This window comes from Camelus ferus, chromosome 1, assembly GCF_009834535.1.
Source record: "Camelus ferus isolate YT-003-E chromosome 1, BCGSAC_Cfer_1.0, whole genome shotgun sequence".
In the NCBI taxonomy this organism is placed as follows: domain Eukaryota; kingdom Metazoa; phylum Chordata; class Mammalia; order Artiodactyla; family Camelidae; genus Camelus; species Camelus ferus.
This window is the reverse complement of record NC_045696.1, coordinates 29,578,189-29,604,567: the sequence shown is the minus strand read 5'-3', so window position 1 is coordinate 29,604,567 and position 26,379 is coordinate 29,578,189. Positions and strand designations below refer to the sequence as shown.

At 34.9% G+C, this 26,379-nt stretch overlaps 1 protein-coding gene across 2 annotated transcripts in view; it reads left to right on the top strand.

Annotated features, from left to right (window-relative positions):
• The window catches only part of GBE1 (1,4-alpha-glucan branching enzyme 1), a 243,324-nt gene that overhangs the window by 114,778 nt on the left and 102,167 nt on the right, over window positions 1–26,379 (top strand). For both annotated transcript variants that reach the window (XM_032477376.1, XM_032477382.1), the window contains 4 exons: window positions 1,753–1,878; window positions 2,710–2,845; window positions 5,051–5,141; window positions 8,550–8,759. In XM_032477376.1, coding sequence (XP_032333267.1) covers window positions 1,753–1,878; window positions 2,710–2,845; window positions 5,051–5,141; window positions 8,550–8,759 — 563 coding nt within the window. The remainder of the gene's footprint in view (window positions 1–1,752; window positions 1,879–2,709; window positions 2,846–5,050; window positions 5,142–8,549; window positions 8,760–26,379) is intronic.

Here is a 26,379-nt window from a genome sequence, read left to right as displayed (position 1 = left end):
GTATGTCAAGATAAATAAATTAATGTTCCAAAGAATGTGGAAATTATATCCGGCATGAGGAGATTCTTCATGTTCTTTACTTAAAGTTTCAAATATTCTCTCTGCCAACAGACACCTTCAGAAATAATTATTGGTTTATGATCATCCTTCAGAGGAGTTGTAGCGCCATTTGCAAAAGAGAGGAAAGGTAGATGGATTAGGCAGGGTGTTATTCATGGAAATCTGATTTCTAGTACTTTATTTCCCTGTAGCCTGTTCTGGGTGAATGGGTGAGCAAAATATATTTCTCAAATATATCACTGTTGTGTATTATACTGGAAATTTAGGTGCCTTAAAGGACATTTGGGGAGGGGGGAGGATAAAATCCTCCTGAAATGGGTTGATCCTCTTCATTCATGCTTTTGTGGTAATTTTTTGAACAATTGCACACTTAGCTATGATTGTCTTTAATAAGTGGGAGGCATAATGAAGGAGATAAAATTGAGTTCATGTGAGTTAAACATTCCTTCTTATCACTCACCTGCCCCCTCCATCTTAAATCATGCTTTATTCTTCTTTGATATCTGAAGGAAGTGCTGTGGAAGCCTGTTAAGAACAAGACAGTGAATATCAGAAGGTCTGCTGAGCGTTTGGTTCTGCCAATCTGTGACTTCTGGCTACTCGCTTAATCTCACTTAATATTTGGGTTATGAAGATTCTTTTGAGTCAAGTGAGATATGGCTATAAAAGTCCTTTCTAAACTATAAAGCATTATACAAATATTTAATTACCAAGAATTATGCATACTTGAGCTTTTCTCTATTAGAGGAGACTGAAGACTATGTTCTTTCTCAGTGCTGAGAGCACACTGTGGCTCCTGATCTGAACATTTTTTTGTCTTACTCTTCCTACTTAAAAAAAAAAAAAAAGAAAGAAAACTTTTAAAAAAGCTATATTTTAGTCATTTGGTAGCTCTGTTCATGTAGCTCACTGCTGTCTAACCCTGCTGGTAAGTTCAAAGTTCTCTGCTCAGTACTAAGTCTAAAAAAGTAAAAATTGCCTTTGCATCTTACTGTTATTTTTTTATACTGATAATACTGACACTGTTGGCAAATATAAAAATAAAAGGTTAAAGGGGAAAATGTTTAGTTTTGTATGGTAAAACATACTTGGAAAGGGGTGTAGAGGAAGTTGAAGAGTGAAAAATATCCATAGGGTAGTTAGTGGGTGTCTGTCTGTGTCTACAATACAATTGTTAAAACCAGTTTTCTCCTTTAGCATCTTGAAAATGTTATTAATGGTTATGAAAAGGGAAAGGAAGAGATGATATAACTCACTTATCACTTTTTAAAAATATAATAGGATTATTTCCTTCTGTTGATTGATTTATTGGCAGTAGCTTCCAAATAATATTCATGTTCAATATTCAATTCAATAATAATAATATAATAATAATTCAATAGTTCAATATTATTTAATATTCTTACCATCTACGGTATGCTTACTTTAATTAACCACTCTAATGCTTGATTGGCAATGATGGAAATTGCCAGAGAATCATAAAATATTCAAGCTGGAAGTGACTAAGGATCATATACTATTGTTGATGAAGAGAGCAAGGTCCATAGAATTTAAATATCTTTAAGGTCATACATCTGGGTGACTGTTCAGATCTTAAGATCCTTTCTCCTTTTCTTAGTTGTCATAGTTATCATGCATTATGTTAGAGTTTTGAAAGTATTTTAAGGCAGTAACATCTCGTTCTTTTTTTAGGTAGTGATTCGGAGTAAAAGTGGAGAGATCTTGTATCGTATTTCACCGTGGGCGAAGTATGTGACTCGTGAAGGTGGTAATGTGAATTATGATTGGACACACTGGGATCCAGAAAACCCATATAAAGTGAGAACAACAAATCTGAAATAAATGCTTGTTCCAATACTTCTAGGAAAATTAATTTTTACTTTTATAACTTAGCAACAACGTTCAACCTCACTCTTCACCAACGGTTTAATATTTTACATCATAGTGTGTCCATTATGCTTATACATATGTCAGAGTCCATCAGCTGTAGCCAATAAAATATAAAAGTGAGTTTTTGTTTTATTGTGTGTTTCTGAGGTTGTGGAAGAAAAAGAGAACTAAATCTCTACATACTGACCTATAAGAGATACTAATTAAAAAAAAAAATTTAACCAGAATTTCTGATTTGTCAAAGATTCTCCAGTCGTGTAATATTTCTCACTGTCATGAGCTTGAAACAGGATCAGTGTCCTTAGGAACAATGAATAGTGATGACATCTCATAAATGTATTAATTAGAGTAATTTTTAAGGCTGTCTTATTGATGAGAGTTATAGGTGTCTTTGAGCTCGCATTTCTGTCCTTTAAGGTATTGAAGCTTGTTAATAAATACTTTGCACTTAAAATTACACATGCATTTTACAGCTATTATGTTTTCTCTAAGGCTTAGGCTCAAAATATATCTTCACTTAATGATAAGCCAGAAGCCACTGCATGCCTTACTCGTTTAAAATAGGTCTATTACTATGATCCTAAAAAGGATTTTTTTTCAAAAGAAAATTTAATGGAAGTAGCCAGTACTTTTTATATGTGAAAATAGTTTCAAAATGTTTGACTGAGTTACTTCATCTTTTCATTTAACATGCTTAATCTGTTAGTGTCATACCTGCATTTTTGATCTAATTCTATATATAATTTTAATATTCTGTAGTTTAAGCATTCCAAACCAAAGAAGCCAAGAGGTCTAAGAATTTATGAATCTCATGTGGGAATTTCTTCCTATGAAGGAAAAATAGCTTCTTATAAACATTTTACATGCAATGTACTACCAAGAATCAAAGACCTTGGTAAGTAAGAACTGTGATTTTTATTCAGATAAAATTTTAATGAGTCTGTTCTCTTATTAGAAAAGCTAATTACAGGTGTCTCCTTTTTTGTGTTAAGAGATTAAATATGTAATAGAAATGCATTTTATTTTAGGCTTCTCAAATTGCCCTGTAATAGTGATAGCATAGAAAAGAGAAATGGAATAAGATAGAACATAATAATTTGAGATATTACTCCAATTTCATTTTTAAGTAGTGTGAACTGATGGCTTCCAAAATTGTAGATAAATATGTAAGCATAATTACTTTTCTACAGGAGAGAATTTTTATCAATTTAAGTTAAGTGGTCATTGATTATAGCCTGTACATTTTAGTCAGTTAAGAAAAAAATGCTTCCATTTGTAAGGTGACTGGAACTCATTTTGTTTCAGAATCATTGTATATATAGCTCCTGTCTGGGTGACTTATTTGACAAATATTTATGGTGTGTCTTTCTGTGTGAGACATATTGTTCTAGGTGTTTGTATTTTGGACTCTAATGACACAGACCCTGTCTTCATGGGGGCAGCCAGGAGAGCAAATAATGTGTGGCTAAATTATTGATTCAGAACACTTTAAATCTGTTATTTTCTTTTTACAGGTAATGCTTTTTATCATTTCACAGCATATTACTCACCTGCTCCAATGGCTAGGCAGGAAGATAAACTACGTTTAATTATTCTGCTTTTGGTAGACAGTCCACATTGTGGCCAGAGGAAAAGTTTCTCATGGTTGAAGTTTCTAGTTCTATAGGGATCTTGATGGCTTAAGATGGTGAGGTCAAGTTCGAGAAACCAAAATTAATTAAATGTTTGCAGAATTCAATGTTAATTATATTTAATAGATGTTAATGTTGTCATATTTGACATGCTCTGTCATGTTACACTATAATACTGCTTACGACCTGGATCTTGGAGATGTTTCAGCAGAAAAGGATTCTCTCATTCGTGTTTGTGTTTGAATTGCCTTGCCCAGTACTCTGAGCATAAATAATTCAGGAATGGTTAATGACATAAAATTAATAATAAAAGCTATAGATTGGTACTTGATCATAAGAGTAATATGTACTACATCATAGAGAAATAAACCACAAACTCTGTATTTTGTATTAAGCATATTCTTGATTTATGTTATCTGAGCAGTAGTTTTATATACATATTTCTACCAGGCCTGATATAGTTAACAATAAAGCCTGCAGTAATAACTTTTCAGCAGATTGTAAATTACAGAGTTTATGTTATCCTTTAAACTAAGAATCCCTAATTCTGAATGTGAATTTGTAATTGTTCCAGTATTAATTATGTACTGAAATATGTGCACAGGAAGTTGTATTGACCTGAATTAGACTTTGGAACAGAATAGGAATCTTTTCTATGTATGTTACAGAAATGTAACTCTCAGAGCAATCAAATCATATTTTAAAATTTTACCAAATTGAAGTTTGAAGATGAAAAAAATTGATTTTTAATTTTTTTAAAAGACTGAAGTTTCTTTTTCTCTGATTATTTGCTTACATTAAAAACATATTAGTAAATATTTGTAAGTATTAAGGATTTTAAAAATGCCTATCTTTTTGAGTCACTTCATTTAGTATTAAAGCAAAACATTTTCAAGTAAGGAAAAGAAGGATGTGTGTGTGTGTGCACATATGTGACTTTGGGGTAATTTTATAGGTGCAAGAAATAGTGGAAAGTAGAAACAATTATGCTGTCATTGTAAAATCTACCTTGTAGAAAAATGGATTTGCTGGTATATCTTATGCTTGAAATAACTGAAATATAAAGAAAAAAGTGAAATAAAAGGTACATGGCATGCAATCAGTTACTTTTTATTTGGCTTTCATAATATTCGATATGATTATTACAAGTGCAACTGAAGTTTAGCATATGCAGATTGCCATCTTTAATATTCTAAAGACAAATTAAGATTATATTTGCATGTCATTTATTACTTGTTAAAATGAAGACATTTCAAATAGCTAAAGTACAACCCTCAAGAACTAACTGTCCGATTTTGTGTTAGAAGGTCAGACAGACAAAAGATGTTTAAGTAGTAGAACTTTCCAAAATGACCGTATTTTCTAGAGTATATGTAAAATTTATTGCCTTTGAAACAGGTTGCTGTATTGTTATATTTTCCATTTTTTTAATGTGACTTTTAATCTCTTTTTGACCTTTACTTATACAGGATACAACTGTATTCAGTTGATGGCGATCATGGAACATGCTTACTATGCCAGTTTTGGTTACCAAGTCACAAGCTTCTTTGCAGCTTCAAGGTAAAATGAAAGACTTATATCCATTCTTTTTTGAGCAAAAAATTTAAAAAGGGAAATTAATTTCTTTATTTTATAGGGTGTTGTTTTGTAACCTAGTTTAGAGTTAACAGAGTTACTAGAAGCTGAGCTTTTCTTTTACTAAGATCATAGACTCTCTTCCCATCAAGCCTTAGAGAGTAGCCTGATTTTAATATTGCTTTTCGTGAAAAGATTTTTTTGTTAAAGAATACCAAGTTAGCCTGCTGAATCTGTCCTACATTTGGAGGCCTAAGCCTTAGCTAGACAATCACGAATTATGGAAGCCATTACTGCTAGAGCTCACATCTTTTTCTGGAAAGAGATTGACTTACGTAGGAAGGTGATGAGGGGGCCTTCGGTAGGAAAGACTACCCACAGAATGGCTGTCCTTTCCAGGCTGAAATCCAAGGAATATGGCTCTCTGGGCAGAATGACATCAAGGGGTCCTTAAGCAATTCGAGAGGTACTGACTCGAATGACCACAAGTTGAACAAATCCAACATTCTCTCTGCCTCATAGAGCTGACAATATGGTGGCATATCGACATAAATCCAATAATCATTCATACTAGGATTTCTGCATGTAATAAAAGCTCAGAAGAAGATGACAGAGTGCTCTGCTCGTGCAGAATCAGGGGTCTGATCAGTGTAGGTTAGATGTGGACTGATGTTGCAACTGAGATCTAAAACATGACTAAGATTTAACTGTGGGGAGGGGTGAAATGGGGGTAGGTAGATGGCATTCCAGACATAGAGAAAAGATACTGATCCCTTTACCTGTATCTCTTTATAGAATTTCTCCTTGAACAAGTAATCAGTCCTCATTGTCTCTAATTCCTCCACTCCTTTTCTTTCTTGAACTCATTCCAAGTAGGCTCTCCACCTCTTTGCTGAAATTGCTCTTGTCAAGGGTACTGACGCCCTCCACATTGTTAACTCCAATCATCAGTTCTTAGCTTACTTGAACTAGCAGCATTTGGCACAATTGATTACTCCCACCTTCTTGCAACTTTTTTCTTTTCTTGGCTTTCAGGATATTAAACCTTACAGTTGTTTTTCTCATATCTCTTATTGTTCTTCTTTGTTTCCTTTGCTCTTTTTAACCACTTCCAGCACTCAGCCCATGGTTCCATTCCCTTCTGTATCTAAATGAAGTACCTTGGGGTTCTCATCAAGTCTCATTCATTCTTATGGTTGAAACACACTTTGTATGCCAACTCCCAAGTTAATCTCTCCAGTCTTCACCTCTGTTGTGAACTTCAAACAGTGCCTAAGTGACACGGAGATATCTAATACATATTTCATACTTAACAGGTTGCAGATTAAACTTCTGCTCTTCCTGTCTTCTCCTGCCATCTTCCCTAATTCAGTACATGACATTTCTATCTTTCAGTTGTTCAAGCCAAAAATCTTTGCATTTTACCTGACTTTTCCCTTTTATGTCCCTCCCTACACTCTAGGTATTGTAAAACATAGCCACCTGTGACTTCAAAATATATCCCAAATCTGGCTGCTTCAGCTGCTACCACAGCTACCACTCTGAGCCAAGGTGCCATTATCTCTTCCTGCATAATTTCATTAGCTCTGGAACTGGTCATGCTGAATTCTGTTGTCCTCCTTTTTCTTTCCTAGCTCTTCTCTCCCTCTACACACATGGACTGCTTTCTGCATGGTAGCCAAAGTCAGCTTTTTAAAATGAAATTCAAATCATGTTACTCTTGCTCATTAGCCTCTAATGATTCCCTGTCTCTCTCAGAATAAAAGCCAAATGCCTGTCATTGGTCCATAAGGCTCCCTGTGCTCTGAGTCTTGGCCGACTCTCTGGGCTTATCTCTTGATCATTCCATTCCAACCACACTAGCCTATTTGCTCTTCTTCAAAGGCTCCTGGCTCATTTCTATCTCCAGTGCCCTTTCTCTCTGAACACTCTTCCCCTTAGCTATTCACATGCCTTGCTCCCTACTTCTTTCAGGTCTTTACTCAAATACTGCCTTTGTCATAAAACTTTTACTGATGACTGTATTTAAGACAGCCCCCCTTCCTACCAATAGCTTTGCTTCTTTTTTCCTTAGAGCACCTATTGCTATCTGATATTCCACATACCATGCTTATTTATTATCATTCAACTAGAATATAAATTCCATAAGGGCAGTTTTGTTTACTTTGTTCACTGCTGAATCTCTAAAGCATAGAAATCTGTATGGCACATGGTAGATAACTTAATAAGTATTTGTTGAACAAACAAATGAGTGAATGAATGAGTGAAACCTTAGGGCTATTGATTCATTGAACATAGTGTTCAATGACTGGAAAAAAAAGTTGGATAGCTAGGATAAGGAGAGGAAAGGGTAGAATGTCGTAAGTCTGAAGTTATTGGAAGGAACAAGATTAGGCAGTGAGGTAGGTCATGGATTAGGCAGTGCAGTAGGTCATGATAAGGACAACAGTCTTCATCGTAAGAACAGTGGGAGTTGCATGTATGATTTTAGGTAAAAGACAGCTTGATCCTGTTTGCATTTTTAGGGGATAGCTCTTTCTATTCAGTGGACTTGGCTATCAGGATACCTGCTCTATACCAAGCACTGTACTGGAGCGTGGGAAACCAGATGGTCAGAGCTGCCCTCAAGGGATCACTAGATTATGATCTAGTGAGGAAGAGAGACAGTAAACAGTTAATCACAAGGGTGATAATTTATTTAAAAGACAAAAGTTAATGCTACACAAGCCTGCAATATTGAGATTTTACATAGGTTAAGAAAAGACTTCCTCTTGGGAGTGATTTTTGTTTCCTATTTCATGGAGACTAGGCAACTGCTTTTAACACAAACACATATGCATGCCAGCTGCCTATCTTTTCTGCTTGGATGGTGACAGGGCGCACTGGTACCTGAGGCATCCCAGTCTGGGAATAAGTAAGTACAGGAAAGTTGGCTTCAATTAAGGCACAAAGGACATTCAAAGAAGTATTCTAAGCCACTCCCAATCCCAACCATGCATACTCAAAGGGATGGCCAGGTGTATGAACAGGAATGACCATGCTTCTCAGACTAACTAGGCTTGGTGATGGAAATCAGAAGCTCTGAGTATAAAGAAGTGGAATTTTACTATCTACCTACTCAAAATGTGAATTTTTATTGGGCTATAAACCTACAATTAATAGCCAGTTTTTTTAAAATTGAGTGCTTTTAAAGCTGCTTAATAATAGATATTAAGCAGCTTTGACTTGTATCTAAGTATTATACTGCATTTGCATTTGCACTGCATTAGCAATATAATACTTAGATACTACTATCTAGTACTGTGCTGGTAAAATAATTGATACACAGTAAATGATTGGCCATTTGCTCTAAATATGATGTGAGCTTGTATTTGCTGTCTCTTTTACCTTAAGCCGTTATGGAACTCCTGAAGAGCTGAAAGAACTAGTTGACACAGCTCACTCGATGGGTATTACAGTCCTCTTAGATGTGGTACACAGCCATGCTTCAAAAAATTCAGAAGATGGATTGAATATGTTCGATGGGACAGAGTCCTGTTATTTTCATTATGGACCTAGAGGGCATCATACTCTTTGGGACAGTCGATTGTTTATCTACTCCAGGTAGGTATATATAATATGGAAATGTCTTACTTGTTTAAAAAAAATTCGAGGAATTTTACTAAATTCATTGTATGTGTACTCTCTCACTGGTATTTAATTTCTTAATTTTCAAAAAAAATTTATGAGAAATGTTTAACATACAGAATTTACCTTGTTTGATTAGCATGTGTATTTGTGGTAAGTTGCATTAAACTTCAGTTTTACAAATTGTATTCCATTTAGCATATATTGGTTATATTTCCATTTAAAAGATTAATGTAAATAGCTTCTTAACATCTAAAAAGCACTTTATCACTCTGAATTAAGTATAGCAAATTGCCTTTTAATAGAAAAATACATATTGTTTTAAGTAGGCTATTTTTTAAAAACATACTTTGTTTTGCTGCCTTAATACTACATGTTTTTGATTGCAGCTAAATTATTATACCTATAATAACAGCTAACATTTATTAGTATGTAAGGTATCAGATATGCTGCGAAGTGTTTTAGATACATTAGCTACATATTTTATTTTCTTTATTCTTCACAACAACTCTGCTTACACATGGTAAATACTGTTGTCATAACCATCTTACAGATAATAAACCAAGGCTTAATGCTGAAACAGGTTCTTAGGATTAAACACATCTCTGACTTTCCATGTAAATACAAGGGTGTTTTATGTGATTAAATCTAAATAGCATAATATGGCAAAATTATTTTTAAAATAAAAAATGCTATGAACTTTATCCATTATTTATCATAAGTGAAAATATAGTGAAAATATGTATTCAAGTCATATTAAAAGCATCAGAATATCAAGTAATGTATAACTATTTTTTAATAATATTTCTGAAAGAATTTAATGAACTTTCTTTCAGATGTTGCACCGTAAATAAATATACATGTATTTGGAAAATGAACAGTGCAGAAAAATGCTTCAGCAAGTACTTTGATAAAATGAAGAATTCTAATTTTTTAACAAAAATTAGATGATTTGTATATGAAAGAAGTTGTTTTGCTTCAGTCTTCTTCGTATCATGCATTATTTTATATTTCATAGCTGTGTAGGAATCACTCCTGCCAGATGAAGCAGCATTATAGATGAGAAAAGACACAAGAGGTGGAAGCAGGTGGCAGGGTTCCAGGCCTAGTTTCACTCTGGTACAAATCGATTAATCATTCTGGTTCTCAGGGTTTTCATTATAAGAGGAGGTAGAGTTTGGGGATTAATGCAATTCCCTCTGTAAAGGTATTTTGTATTTGTGTCACCTTTTTGAACATTGCTTTTTACAAACGACAGATTTATAACAAGTAAAAGGCCTGAACCTGTGCTAATTCTATGATATAATTCTTAACAATTTTGTTCTTGAGTAAATCTTCTAAAAGTAGATTGTGGACAAGAAATACAATTAATTGAACTTTCTGGTTCTTATTTGGATAAGTAAGTGTTGGCTCTATCCTATAGAACTGTGCCTTATGAAAGAAATACACTAAATTGTTAAATTTTTATGTTTTGAAACAATTCTGCGGGGGAACTGTGTCTTAAAAAGAAATGCATTAAGTGGGTGGATTTTTATGTTATAAAATGATTCTTTATTTTAGTGAAATGTTTATTATACTGTATTTTTCTGTTCCTTTAGCTCTCAAAGTCCATTTAAAGTTATCCAGTTTTCTAAAGAAAAGGAATTATACGTAATTGTCTTAAAAACATTTCTATTACAGAAATTGACATATTTAACTCTTTTATTTAATACTTAGTTTCTTTTGTTATTGAATTAACTCTTAATCTCTTTCAAGTTCTTACTGTTGGTAAATAATGTGTAGTACGATTTTAGCTTATTATTTTTATTATGACTTTTTTTGGCTTCATTACATCACATAGGCTTAGTCCTCTGTAAGTACAGCTCCATTTAGAATTTACTTCAGTTATTTAGTATGTTGTTCTAGTTGATAATACCTAAATTTTCCAATTTTTCTAGACTTAGTATTTTCTATGTAGGTTTTTACTATTAGTTATGACATCATTAAACAGTATAGGTAAATAAATCTTACAAAGTCAAATTTAAAAAATTGTCACCGAATTTAAACAAATAACTCTGTAGTATTTACATTTTTCAATATATAAAATACTAAAGAATCTAGGATTCTTTGAATTATTTTCTCCATACTATATTAATTTATTAAAAAACTTTATGGACAACATTTATATTAGCCTGATGAAATAAATCAGATTTCTTCCTTCTATTCTGATTAGTGATGGCGTATGTGATGTAACGTTGTTTTGAAGCCATTTTTATAATCAGCATTCATGATTAAAGCCCTGCTCTACTCTTTTGGTTATTTATCTCTGCTTAACCAACCAGCTTAAAACTAAGTGACTTCAGACAACAGCAGTTGTTCAGTTTACTTCTATATCAGCACTGTGGGCCTAGGTCAGTGTGACAGCTCCTCTCTTCCCCATGTTATAGTCTGGGTCTAGAAACTGACACAGCATCATTTCTGCTACAAACCATTGTCCAAACAGTTACAGATTCAGGGACCATGGGCCCTTTTATTTCAATGGCAGGAGCATTAAAGAATTTTAGGGCTATGTTTTAAAATTCCCACATCTAACAAATTTTAACCATTCATAATAAATATTCCACTTCATAATTCAAAAGAGATGTATTGAAATACCTGTTTATGTGGAAGGGTTACTTTTTTTTCTCAGCTGTATTTCTTTGGTAGAGAGTTTGTCTGAAATAAGCAATTTTGAAAAAAATACTAATCATTATAAAAGTAATAATGCCATTGTTGGTAATTAGGAAATATAAAAAAGGCACAGAAAATCCAAAATGAAAATGATTATTCTTTATAAATATAAATAACATTACTTGTTCATGACTACATTTAATCACTATTCCCTACATGCATAGAATCACAGGAAAACCCAAGCCCTCACTATTACTCTCTTCGTGGAGTAGCTACTTGCCTGTAATCTTGAGTTTGTTCCTTATCCAGATGAAATCAGACACTACCATTTATATACCAGGTTTTAAAATATAAATTCTTTTTCACCCCTTACCTTTGATATGTTGGTTCATATTATACTTCATTGAAAGGTTAGTATAAATGGTACATGGTTTGCCTAAGGCCTAGTAAGCCTCTTCTTTGAAAACTTGTAATAATTTTTGAAATTATTATATTTACTGTTTGAAAAAAATTGATCTAAGTAGAATCAGCTTCCGCGGAGCTATGTTGCTGATGCTCATTCCGTCCTATGTATATGTCACACCCTGTCACCACTTATAATCTCTGATTCAAGTGCCATCATCAGAGTTATCAGAATTAAATCTCTCACTCCAAGTAATACCAGAGATCCTGACTGTGCTATTTCATTACTTGCTATGAATAAATTTCCAATCAGGAGCTGCCCGTGTTTTAATTTTCTGTCTACTTGGCTGAACTGCCTTCCAGCTCTTCTAAATTACTAATGACAGTTTGCGACAGAGATTGGGTTGTTCTTTCTTTAGTTGGTAAAGAGAACTTCTTGACAAATCTGTCACCCGTAAGTTTCAGTAGTTTCTAGAGTGAGAAGTAACGGCTATAATTTAATGGCCTCAGTTTTAAATTCTATTTTGTGTATGTGTCTGGCACTATGAATATGTATTTCTTTAATTGAAGTATAGTTGATTTACAATGTTGTGTTAGTTTCAGGTGTACAGCATAGCGATTCAGTTATATATTTATATATATCATGTCTGGCACTATGTAAATGTACTTCATAAAGTAACAAGACAACTACACATTTGTGGAGCTTAAACAATTATTGATACCTTAAACTTTACTAAAACTTCAAATGAGTACCTTTTCTTTGTTGAATATTTCTTTCAAAGATAAGATATTGAATCCCAAAGAAGATAACATAATAGAGCTAATGCTCATTTTTTCCCCCTGAACCTTACATTTAGGTACAAAAGTTGTATAATCATATTCTGTCAGCATGGGTTTGTAATGTGACAGCCATTAGGCAGGAAGATACTCTGCTCTTATCTTGAGTTATTAGAGTTCCTTTCAGAAACAAAAATGAATCCAGTTTGATTTTTTAGGGTCATAACCACATGGGATAAAGTATCCCTTAGTACAGACACTATAATATTTGGGTCTTCTTAATCATAGGTCTTTTCCACAAGTTAGAATGTGAGAGGAAATTCATAGGGGCCTCCCCTACTGAGAGTGGGTACTTGGATCTTAAGTATTTTGTGATATCTTGTTTTGTGATGTTTCTTATTTAGTTTATTAATATGATGAAATACATTTATTGATTTTGACTGTTAAGCCAATCTTGCATTCCTGGGATAAGTCTATAAAGGCATAGGTACTAAAATTGTAAATAAAATTATAGCATATTTTATATGATATTACAGCATGATCAAATCAGTTATTAAGATGAATCTTTATTTAAGGATTATTGTGCATTGATATATTAATGAGTATATGACATCGTTATGATTAGCAAGATATTTAAAAACTGAGCATCCAGGACATGAATGGAAACCTCTAAAATATTATTTTTTGAGAGGACTTTAAAGTCATATGCTACTTTCTGGTTTCTTAAAAGCAAAAAGCAAAAAGCAACATGCCATTGGGTGAAATAATTGCTCTTTTTGCTGTAGTAAAAATGGCCACAGTAACACAGAGAAAATAGCATAGAAAGGTAAATGGGTACAACTACTTTAGAAACATTTAGGTATTATCTGGAAAAGTTGTAGATTCACATATTCTAGGATGCATTACTAGATATGTTCTTGAAACTTCTACTCACATGCTTATCAGAAGTTTGGGGAAAAACACATGAAAAAATCACTCCCTTCAGGGCATAAGTGACATTTTAATAATTTATTTGAAGTAACTGCTTTCAAAGAAAGTTTAGCTACGGAGACAAGCATTTGGGGGAAGATATCAAGAAGAAGTTTCTGTCTTTGTGAGTTTATTGCCACGGATGATTTTAGTCATAAAAATTATTTTTGCATTCACATGAATCTTGGAGCATTTTTTTGGCCAAACTTTTAAAATTGTTCCAATTTTAATTTGTCTTAAGTCCACTGGTTATAAATACAAATATAATTATAAATATAAGTGAATCATCTTGTGGTTACTTGGCAAGATCAACTAACTTCAGGGAAAATGGAAATATACAAGCCACATTTTATGAAAGATGGTAGACAGTGGAAGGAGCTGGAAAAAAACGTTTTATAATTTAATAAAAATGGCCATTGATTCTCTCTTTTCATTTATATCTGTGTATTTTATTGAGCTGGTTTAGCCAGGATAAGCATTAAACACACATGTCAGTGATTCTAAATTTAACCAGACCTCAATTATTTTATCTTTATTTTAAAATTAGTTTGTGTGTATATATTAATATATTATTAAAATGGTATGTATATATAATTAATGAATAAATACACATACGGGGGACTGTACTGAAAAGTTTTTACTGATGGGGCACACAAAAAAGTTTACAGATACTTGAATTAACCATTGCTTAGGTGAATGAAGATTAACATCAAAGATTTTTTTAAAGAAGAAGAAACCATTTTTTTCTGAATGATTTATTTAATAAACATATTGAACATCTACCATATACCATGTCTTTAGAGAAGTGATATTTTCAGTATATTTAAATGTAGCACAAAATCTTAAAATAAAATGTGTGTTTTAATTTCTTTAGATAGGTTTCAGAACATTAATGTTCTTTTAAATTGAAGAAGTACAGCGTTATTTTAGACAAATACCTGTCCTATTTGCTTTATAAAAAAACTAATGATTTTTTTTAAAATAAAGCATTTGCTTTATGAGAAGCAAATGATGGGTGACTGAAGGGCAATTTTGGATGTAGATTTAGTGAACAGTTAACTATCTCAAAAGAAGTCAGACAATTAAAAATAAACAAGCAATAATTTATGGACTATTAAGAACATTAAAATCTCACAGTAAGATCGTTAATAATGCTGAATGTCTCATAAAAAGTCTTGTTGTTTTCTTCTTTTATAGTATTTTTTCTTTTCCTCTTAGTAATTTTTCCTTGTTTAAAATAGAACTTTATTTCAGCTTGATTAAGGAAAATGGTTAAATTGACTATTTCAAAGAAAGTAAAGTTAGATTCAGAATTCAAACAGACTAATTCTCTCTTGTAAAAGAGATTAAGAAGGTTGCTATATCAATCTAATCTGTCTGGATTTGAGCTTGAATAGTAGAAATATAACTTCTCTCACAGGGTTTATGAGATTACTCAGCCTTGCAGAAAGGTTTCTATTGATGCGGAGCATAGCACTGGAGTAAGGATTTACAGTCTTTGTATAAACTTTGTTCCTGGTATTATCTGCCTCGTTTATTCCCCATAAGTCTAAAATTTAAGTGCACGGGGTTATCTTGAAAATATCTTGAGTATTTAGGTCTTACCTTAACATTCACCTTCTCAAATGCAAACTCATTCTAAAATAGGACCATTCTACTAGGCAGTTTACCTTAAATTTGAAAATGTCGAACATGGCTCTAAAAGCAACTTCTTTAGCTTAGAATAATAGTAGATGCTACCATGTGAAAATGGTCCAGAAGTCCTATTCAGTGGTTATTCATTTAAGTCAGGGAATTATGTGGCGTCTATAATCATAATATCTGGGTTTTTCTTATGACCTTTTTAAACAAGCAGGTAAAAAGTGAAAAAAATCAATTTTTCTGTTTTTATCTGTATGTAACAAAACAACTTGTTTAAGCATGTCTATTTTCTAGGTTACAGGTTAGCAGTTTTGAAGTTATGAAGAGGTATTTCAAGGTTTACTAGCTGAATGATTTCCTTAGCGTTATGCTGCAGATAAATGACCCATGTTATAGCAAGCCAATTATTTTCAAAAAATATATAAGTATTTCTCTCTTATGTTTTGGAAGGACACATATTTATAAGTAACATAAAAATTATTTGGTTTAGAGTTTCCTCCCCTCCCCCATTCATTTTGGATTAGCAGTCAGGCCAGTTTTTCTCTAAGTTCAGAATTTCCCATCCACATTTTGTGATGGTAAGAGATCTCTATTTGGTGTTACCTTGAGTCTTCATTCTGCCTTCTTTTTCTTTCACTGTGAGTAAGACAAGCCATCAGCCTCAGGATTTATTTCATTGCCTCTTTCCAGCTTAAAATATCTCCCCAAGATTAGACCTCTGCCTGGGTAGCCTTTCAAAATTCTGTCTGCTGAAAGCATCAGTGAAACACAGCGACAGTTATAGTTAACATTTTCTCTCAGTGCTTTAGGAAACAAAACAGCATAACTTTTCCAAGAGTTAAGCTCTATTCTTAGCTCTCTATAAAGGACAGCAAATGAAGCCAACTGGCTGTCTAGATGGGTTCACCTGGTCTTTGTGAGGGATGATCATGATGATGACAGTAGCAACCTTTAAGGGTCACTCAATCTGGAGGCATTTCTTCTCTGACAACCTGATATGAAATATCTCCTTCAATCTTCTGCCATTCCCTATCTCCTGGTCCTGCCTAACTTTTCTCCATTGCACTTATCACCATCTTACATTCCAAATAGATACTTATTTTTTAGTAATATGTTTGTTGTTTATGTATTAAATATGGAAGTAAATAATCTGGTTTTTATTGAAAATATTTTATTTAAAGTAAAGCATTCTCTGTCTCTTTCTCAAAATTTTCATCCTCAGCTTTGCTTGCCATGAAAGTGACACAGCAAAGGACTGATTTGGTGGGGTTACCTGCTCTTTAGAACTGAATTCAGTGAAGAAAGCTATAAAAGATACTTCCAGCCAAAATTATAATGACAATGATAATAATACATACTACGTATAGTTAAGATATTAAAGATCTGACATAGAGTAAAATAAGTGGTTTGAGAATTAGATGACTCTACCTCTCTGATCTTAAACCAAGCTGTTTAACACTTGAATCTTGGTTTCACATATGAAGAGCTGATAATAATAATATTATTTATGTGCCACAGGGCAGTTGTTCAAACTATAAAATAACATCATTAAAAATGCTTGCAAACCAAAATATAGAGTATTATGGAGAGTGTAGAGTTGTACTTTCAGATTTTTACTAGAAATAGAAGTAGTGCTCAACTCACAAACCAGGCAGATAACTAAGGAAAGCAGACCAGGTGGCGGTCTTGGCCACCTGGAACAGACGGGTCCCATCTGAAGGGGCAGGCCAAGCTCACAAACACCTACTTGTTTCCATGTGAGAATGTGGCCCGTGAAGCCACATCATCTGGCACTTAGGGAGAACTCACGTGTCCACATTTTATATAAAATATCCCTAGTTTTAAATGTCTGCAGTTAATTTAAAATTTTGAAATTACTGTGCCAACCAAGGGAACAGACATTGGGGTTGGATATATCTCTGGGCCTCTCGGGCTATGTCTGGACTCAATCAGTGTGCCAGGGGTTGGTTGTGAAAGTACCAGATTCTACCAAACTCCCCAAATTAAGTAGTAAATTAGGTACTGAGCCAATATGACAATAGGACAATGATATTTTATAGCTTAAACACAACATTGTGATACAATTTTTTTTAAATAATGCAAACTTTATAAGCCTAAACTAGTAGTATGATACTGTCTACTCAGCAGAATTATCTTAACATCTTGACGTTTACGTAGCATGAATCAACAAAATAAGTATCTTTTAAGATCAGGTTCAATAAATTAAAAGGCACATTTATTGAAGAAATCTGCATAATTAAAATTCAGTAAGCTTTATTTATTTTAATACTTTGCATCTAGATTCTAAGTAACCTCTTTAAAAATATATAGACAGATGTAGTTACTGACCTATGGAGGCATTATAGAGAAGGGGCAGGGGCCTAGGCTGTATCAAGCCTGTGTTCAAATACTGGTTCCACCACTTACCAGGTAACCACAACCAGATTAGTCAGGTTTCAAAGTTTAATTTCCCCCCATCTGTAAAATAAGATTCTAATTGTATCTTCCTCCCATGATTGTGAAGATTCAGTGACACACTCGCTCCAGTGTCTGATTCGTAGTCATGATAGTTGCCGCTGTCAGCATCATTGCTGGGTCATTGTCCCAGTCCTCTTGTGGGCAGATGTAACCAGCCAGCCCAGTCCTCTGAAACATACTCAGAGGTGTGAGGACCACTAACACCATCTTTGCTCCTTCTTGAGCCAGAACATGTGCCGTAACCACTGTGGATCTTGTGGTCTCACACTATTTATTTTAAAAAGCACATGAAGCTGTTTTCTTGGTAGAATCCCCAAATTAGGAACGTTTGTGGAAATGACCGATCGTGATCGACATCTAACTGTGTTGAGGAATCACAGCCAAGAGCGGTGGTAGAGGGAGAAAGCCCATCAGGGTCAGAAAGCAGAACTGAAAGCACAGCAGTGTGAGGCCACTCGGGTGCAGCAGCAAACAGCTCCACGCTGGGTAATTGTCCCTCTGGGCATCGTTAGACTGAATTGATCATAATGAACGTGAGTCATTAAAAAAAGCTCTAAGTCATGTTCAAGAATATCTTTTTGGGCTCCAGGAAAAAGTAAAATGTAATCTCAAAGTATTTGTTAAAATGTTAAATTTTTAAATGTTGTAACGATTAAGTTAGAGTTATCTGTCAACTATTTTTTATTGAGGATTAGACTACTCTGTTCCCCTCCAGTGTGGACTAAGCAAAGCATTCCGTCTACCTGTTTTTGTTTTTAAATTTTTCAGGTGCAAAAGGCATTTTATTGAATAGTTGCTGTGTTAACTAACCTGTTCTTTTGCATTTTAAATCAGGGGCCATATTATATCTTTCTTAGGATAATATTTTATGGTTATCTGTTCTGAGTGGGAAACAGATTTTTAGTCTCAGTATATTTATTCTAAATAAAATTACTCAGTCTTTCCCAGTGATGAAGTTTTCAGAGTGATGGCTAAACTGTCTGCTGTAATAATCCTCCAGTAGCTCGGGCAGGAAGGGCCTGCTTAGTTCTCACCATCTCTTCCTTCTGCTTTGCGTGGCCATTAATGTTAATGGCAGTGCTTACAAGTAGGGAGATCACACCTTTGTGCTTGTTGTTTGGGGCTCAGTGTGGAACAGCACTTGCGCCCGATGTTTTCTTCTTGATGAAGTGTTGTTATTAAGCGTTGCCTCGTGATAATCGAGCCTGGGCTCTGCTTGACCTGCAGTTTGTCCTTCTTGCTTCTGCCATGGGTTCATCTACTAGCTTGTGCGGTTATGTCTGAAAGGCTATCAGAAATAGCCCATCTCTCGATCTTTCCCCAGCCCTTTCCAGAAGCCAGGTATCTCAGATCTCCTGTAAAAGAAGAGAAATCAGGGAGCTTAGTGATAAAATGAAGTTGAATGAACACAGCAAACACTATCAGGTCACAGGGATGGCGAGAGAGGTGCTCAGTACTGCCGTCCCTGCTGACCACTTGGTATAGGTGACTGCTCTGTGCTGGGCTGGTTGGTGGGCTCAGTAGGAAAAACGGGAAATTACAAGTGAAGTGTGCACAAGACCAGCGTGCAAAATGGAGACCCAGAGTCCTACTGAGGAGCACAGAAAACACTGTCCAAAAGAAATATAATTCAAGCCACATACATAATTTCAAATATTCTAGTACCCCGCATCCGTCTCTAAAATGGTGATTAAAAAACCTCATGGAGCTGTTGGGAGATTTAAAATATTAAAACTAGGTAAAGTTCTTAGAACAGCTCCTGGCACATAATAAGAATTAATTATTATTTCTTACAACTTCCATGGTTTGTTCCACATTCAGACTTCTTTGTTGAGCTCAGATGTATATATCACACAAACTCTGAACCTGTATCCATTCAGCCATTACAGTTCCTCCTTATATTACTTCCAAATTGTTTCCCAAATCCAGATTCTCTTTCCTACCCTCCACCCTGTGTTAAATGCTTTTATTTGATTATCTGCCTTCACTTTCTGCTCTCTTACATGTTAATGTTTATTTTGCTGTGCAGGTTTTTGGACTGCATTATTATTTAGTTTACTTTTCTCATCTACTCCAGACAAGAATATAGGAATCAACGAAGCAAAGACAATGTTGTCTTGTTTCCCCCTTTATCCCTCAGGACTGGAACAGTGCTTGACTCATTCAACGCAGATTTGTTGAATGGATAAAGAAATGAATGAATCCATTTATTTTTTCTAATGCTCCCAAATTAGAATATAGGTCATATGCAGCTTGTAACCCTGTTGGTTAGCACAATATTCCAGAGTCTGCCTAAGAGTAGACTGTCAAATGTTTGTTCAGCAGAGTAAAATGAAACCCATTATCTCGATGAAATAATACTTTGTGAGTATTTTGGGTCATTTTAATCCCAGATATAGCAAATCGTGTTTCAGTTAATTCTTTTTTTTAATGTCTTTTTTATTGACATATAGTCAATTTACAATGATTTGTTAATTTCTGGTGTACAGCATTGTGATTGAATTTTATATACATATATATATATTCATATCCTTTTTTATTATAGGCTATTACAAGGTATTGAATATAATTCCCTGTGCTATACAGTAGGACTGTGTTATTTATCTATTTTATATATAGTAGTTCAAGTCCCTCATTTTGTTCTTGGGCATCTGTTTCTTTTCAGTACCGAATGACAGTAAAAACGTATCTTAAATTATTCCCAAAGAGAATACATATCTGAAATGATGATCAAGTTACTGGAAAAAAAAAAAAAACAATAACAACTCAGTTAATTTGTGAAGTAACAGTGTCATCCAGGTTTGTCGCAGCAATTTGTTTCATGTAACTACTTTGGGAAATGACACACCAAGGAGGATAGTTCAGCAGGATATCAGTGTCACATGAAGGGTGTTCAGCACTCAAATAAATTTTTGGAAAGCCCTGAATCAAATCAAGTTCAACACATCACTTTATAGTTGAAATTCTTGGAATCTTTAATTAGCTAATGTGCGTTTTGAATCGCCAAGTAAGTGCTACACAATAATACTTCACTTCTCAGATTTGTTTAACCTTGAAGCACTTCAATGCACTTAGAAGTTTTTTGTTTTTTTTTTTTTCTTTCTAAATCTTAACATGTCCTATGAGATTTTGAAGGACCTGGCCCAGGTCTCACCGTAATATACTCTTCCTCTCATTAGTCTGTAACCCCCCTGGTGCTTTTCTTGCTTTGGGGCCTCTGTGCATGCTTTACCTTCTGCCTGGAGTATTGCCATTGTATGGCCAGCTCCTGTTTGTCTTCCCATCCACAGTGTGAAAGGCCTTTTTTGGCTTCCCCAGTCTAAAGTCAGTCCCACTGGCATGCTTGCTCAGCCTCTTTTCACTCTTCATTTAGTTATCATAATCTATAGGTAAACTTTGCCATTGTGTTTGTATTTTATATTTTAAAACAGTGATAACTTACCTATTTTTCCTTTGACCTCATCTTTAGGGAATATTCTGTTGTATGAGTGTGCATGTGTATATTCTATATTACAAACATTATTAATGTTGGTTTTACATTTTTTTTGTGAAGAATCTCCTATTTGAAACGTGGCCTTATGAGACATAAAATTTTGCACTAACCTCTCAAGCAATGAAGTGACAGGAACTTGTGGTAGTTAGGGATGGGGTTAGGATGGACTTGGGTTGGCATTCAGGCTCTGCTGTTTCCCAGCTCTGGGCTGCTCCTGAGTAGTGCTTGTCATCATTTTAATTGTCTATTTTATTGAAATGTTTTATTTTCATCTCTTCTTTATCACTCCCAAACCCCTATCAACATGCACTGCTACTTATTTGTAGTGTACCTTTTAGAGAGATGAAGCTTTACTATTATTATTTCCTTAAGCAGTAAATAGTACACAACCTGCTTCAAGATATACACTAACTTAAAACACTATGATCAGTCTCCCCCTATCAGCCCATCAAAGGTTTGTCTGTCTATGTTTGTTCTTCTACTGTGTCTTCTCTTTGTCCTCTCTGTCTCTGTCTCTGTCTCTCTCTGCCTCATAGATCTCAGCTATACATTTGGCAATTGAAGCTTTGTGATATTTAAAAGAAGATAACCAAAAATAAAAAGTCATGGATTTTATTTTATTTTTTTATTTGTGCTTGTCCATTTCTGGGAAGAGTGAAGGGAAAATTATCTCTATGTTCTTTTTAAAAGTCTTAATATATGAGCTTCACTTGCCGCAAGCAGATGAGGTGTAAAATATTAAAACATCATAGGCCATGCAAAAATAAGAACTTCGCTCAGATGCAGATACTCTGAGGGGATGCTGTCCTTGGATTCTAGGTTAGATAGTCCTTTCTGGATTGATAAAGAATTGCTCCCATCAAGGCAGGAGTGAAGCATTCTGCTTTTTTTCTCAGCAATGCAACCTTTCTTCCTCCTCCTCTCTTCCCTTCTCCTCTCCTCCAACCTACTTTTTTTTTTTTTTTCTATACATAAAAAGATGAAGGCATAGCTTAGGTTTTCTCTCCTCCTCTCTTTCCCTGTGATTGGCTTATTTCCCTGCTGTGCTGATTGTTTCAGCATGTAGAAAAAACTGGCTGCAGCTAGGAATTTGCCTTAAGAAATGGAAACCTTTGAGGCCATTTGAGCATGAACCTAGGCAATTCAGAGAAGCTGGGAACAAGCCAGAGGGAGGCTTGGTCCTTTTAACCACTCTTTCTCCAGGATTTATTAACATCCTGCAGCAAGTAGAAATCTGACTCTTACATGGTGTGTGTTTATGAATTCTATTAACTTGTAGATTTTAACTAGTTTATATCAATATGAACTAGATTGTTTTCTTGAGTTTTTTTTTTTACTCTTTATATACATGCTAATATAAATGTGTGTGTGTGATATACACACATCTAAAATCCGGAAGTTTATAAAGCTTAATCATAAATTGTTGAATGTTTTGATTTGTTGCTGTTAATTATAGTTCACAATCTCAGCACATCTAGAAATGATAGAAAATGGGGCAAGAATATACATATGTAGGCTATGCAAGTGGATAAATTCTAAAGCAAAGGAAGTTTTATTTTAAAAATAGAAATTAAATAAATTTTCTGTATTAGAAATATCTATAAAATATCTTTAGAAAACATATACATAGGCCATCATATGTATATATATATGTGTGTGTGTGTGTGTGTGTGTGTGTGTGTATGTGTGTGTGTGTGTGTATATATATATATATATATATATATATATATAGAAAATGAACTTCTTGAGCGTCTCTGCCTTTGAAACTGAATGTTAGAGGAAGGGGGCTTTATGGACACATGTTGATGATAAAGCAATCTGTTGCTGAGAATCACATATTAAAAAAAGTCTGGCACACACAGGTGCTGAATTAGCTAATTAATGTAATTTTATTGAGTACTTACTGTGTACCCAATATTTTTGAACCCTGGGAATGAAGCATTGAAAAAACCAGATAAGACACCAGTTCTCTGAGTCCCTGTCTATGGGGAAAGCAAGCAATACAAAATAAATTTCCAGCTAGTGGCAAGTTCCATGAAGAGAAATAAAGCCAGCTAGATGTATTCAATGTTCTGTTGACTACAGCTGGGTTTTTTTGTTTTTTGTCTTTTGTTTTTTTGTTTTGTTTTATTTTTTTAAGTGTGATCAAGATAACCATTTCTGAAGAGGTAATATTTAAACAGAGACCTGAGTGAAGTGAGGTACAATATAAAATCCTGGGGAGGGGGCAGTGAGCAGACAGTGAGGAGAAAAGCAATTGTGAAGTCCCTGTGGGGGAAATGGGTGTGGTAAGTTTAAGAGAAGGCAAGAGAGGTGCAGAGTGGTAAGCAAGGGAGAATTTTAGGAAAATACAGAGAGTTTAACAGTTGTCAGATCATGTAAAGCCTTGTAGGTTATTGTAAGGAGTTTGAATTTTCTTCTGTTTTATTCAGTTGATTCTGTTTGACAGGAAGCTGTTAAAAGATGTGGACCAGGGGAGTGGTGTGACAATACTGAAAAAACTCCTCTTTATGAATACAAACTAGGAGGAAGAGGGATGTGGGGTGGGCATGGAATTGGTGGGTAGACATAAGGAGCATGTGCACCGTGGTCGTCCACTGAGAAATTGTGTCTTGGATCAGAGTGGTGGCATCTAGGACTTTAAGATTTGATTAGATTAAAATGGAATGCATTTTGAAGGGAGAGCTGACAAAACTTTGTGAGTGATTAGTTGCATATGAGGGGAAGAAAAATTATTTCCAAGTTTTTGATTAATGGCTAACTGGGCTCCTGAAAATGTCATCTGTAAGTTTGGAGCATGAGGTATACAGTAGCCATTTATACAGCTTTGGGAAACTGGGAGAAGTATTTGGGGGAAAATGAAAAGGTTAGATAACTTAAATTTGAAATGCCTCTTTGCTATATAAATGGAGATGTCAAGTCGGCAGTTAAATATCTGAGCCTGGAATTCAGTGGAGAGGTTAGGGCTGGCAAACCCCTTAAAACTGGAAGTCATCTCTTTATGGAAGGTTTCTCAAGCTATGAGATTGTATCAGATCACCTGAAAAGTGAGGATGAGGAGAGAGAAGGTCTGACTGCTGAGCTCTGAGTTGTCCTCACATGACGAGATCAGGAAGAAGAACCTGTAGGTGAAGTAGGAGGACAGGGAGGGAGGACCCAACCATACCAGCTGTGTCTGCTGGGCTTAAGTTAAATAAGGATTGAGAGTTAGACATTGATTTGGCCTGATGGTCATTTATTTGGACTAAAAAGAATTTTATTGGAATGGTTGGGCTGAAATTCTCTTTTCAATGGGTTAAAAAGAGAATGCAGAGGGAGAAAGTGAAGGTAGCAAGTAAAGATAACTTTTATGAGGGGGATATTCTTTAAAGGGGAGCAGAAAAGTGGGTTGGTAGCTGAAATAAAGAGCTATAAGTCAGAAAGTTTCTTCTAAGGTAGGAGATGGTATTGCACTGATAGAGAAGGGAAAACCTCTGAGTCAGTAGAAAATGGATGACTAGGTGCAAACCTTTGAGAAGGGAAGAGATGGGATTTGGTGTGCTAAGGGAGAGGTGGTCTTAGAAAAGTGCAGAGACAATTTATCTGATATAGTAAGGAAACAGTATATGGGTTTTAGCTGAGAGGATGGTAGAGGTAATTGGGTGTTGATGATGTTTTATAATTGTTTCTATTTTTTTCCAAAAAAATTTTTTTTTGTTTTTTTGAGCTCAAGGCAGTCAACTGCAGGTGAAAAGTTAAGAGACAGGAGTTGGAAATTCCAGCTTAGAGAAGGTGTAGAATTGTCATCTGAGAAAGTGGAGAGTCATTTCATCATTTATGAAGTAGGGTGGGATTCCTGAGTGATTTTGAGATCCTACCTGTGTGTGGACCAAGCCGAAACCTGGATTTGACTAGGGTTGGAGCTCTGCTAGGACTATGAGACTTCCCTTAAATTCAACTGAAGGCTGTGTTAAAGGCTGGAGAAGGGCAGTCAATAAATGCTTAAGTGACAATTGTCATTTCTCCATTTTTCTTACATTTTTCATATAGTTAACATTTCCAGAAAGTTAACAACAGCAAAAGGAATCCATATAAAGAATCACAATTTTTCAGATCAAATGTGTTAAATAATAAGTCACAACAGGAGGTATAATTACTTATAAGCAAATGAGCTTGAGAGACAATTAATTCAAATATACTTAATCCATCACTAAATATTTTCCTTATACTATCACTGGAGTAAGCTTTCTCAAATGCAAATTTGGTGCATGTGACTGACAAGTGTAAATCATTCAGGGGTAAACTATAGCCTATGACGATCGTTTTCTAAACAGACAAATGCTAATAGCTCTGGTAAAAATGGAGATCCAGTGTCTTTTGTAGAGTTTCTCATACTTGAGGCTGCCTCCCCCTTATAGGTAATGTTATAGGTTGATATTTTCTTGATCATATGAGATAAAAATATGAGCCCTAGAGATATAAAACAGGATTTCACATATCAGTTATGCCATATCAGATATGGTCTCAAAAATTTCTCAAACATTATCCTTACTGTTTCTAGTCCAGTGACCAATGCTGGGGTTGCCTTCATTGCCTGAATGGTCCTGAGCACAAAAACTGCCATCGTGTACTAGGTGTTTAGAACTGCAGTTAGCAGGAGGCAGCTCAAGGGTATTGTCCATTTTGCAGCTGTCTCAGGAAAAGCCTGGTGGTGGTATGTATGTGTGTGCCATGTGCACACATGTGGGGTGCTGGGTGGTGTAGCCACAACAGAGGCCTGCCTAAATCCTTGTATGTTTTCCCCAAGGCAGAAACTTTGGCTCCATGGATACATTAAATTACAACTTTTTGATATACTGAAGTATCCAACCCTAAATTTTAGGAAATGTGAGTATTAAAAGAAATGGGATTATGTTTAAAAGGTACTTGAAATAGGAATGTGGCTGCACTTCTTTGTTGTATACCCTTAGCCAGTCCCTGGGAGAAAGCACACAGACTTTAAGAGCAACTGGCAGTAGTCACAATGGGTTAATCCTTTCTGTGTCTTGAGGCCCCAAGTAGGGTGTTTCCCAGCTGCCTCTAGCAGCCCCATGAGTCCTGTCCACTGGGCACTGAGGGATATTCACTGAAGCCCTCTGGGTGCAAGGATTACATTTTAAAGTAATTGGTTTTAAGGATGAATTCCACGTTCTTGGCACAGTAGGAGCT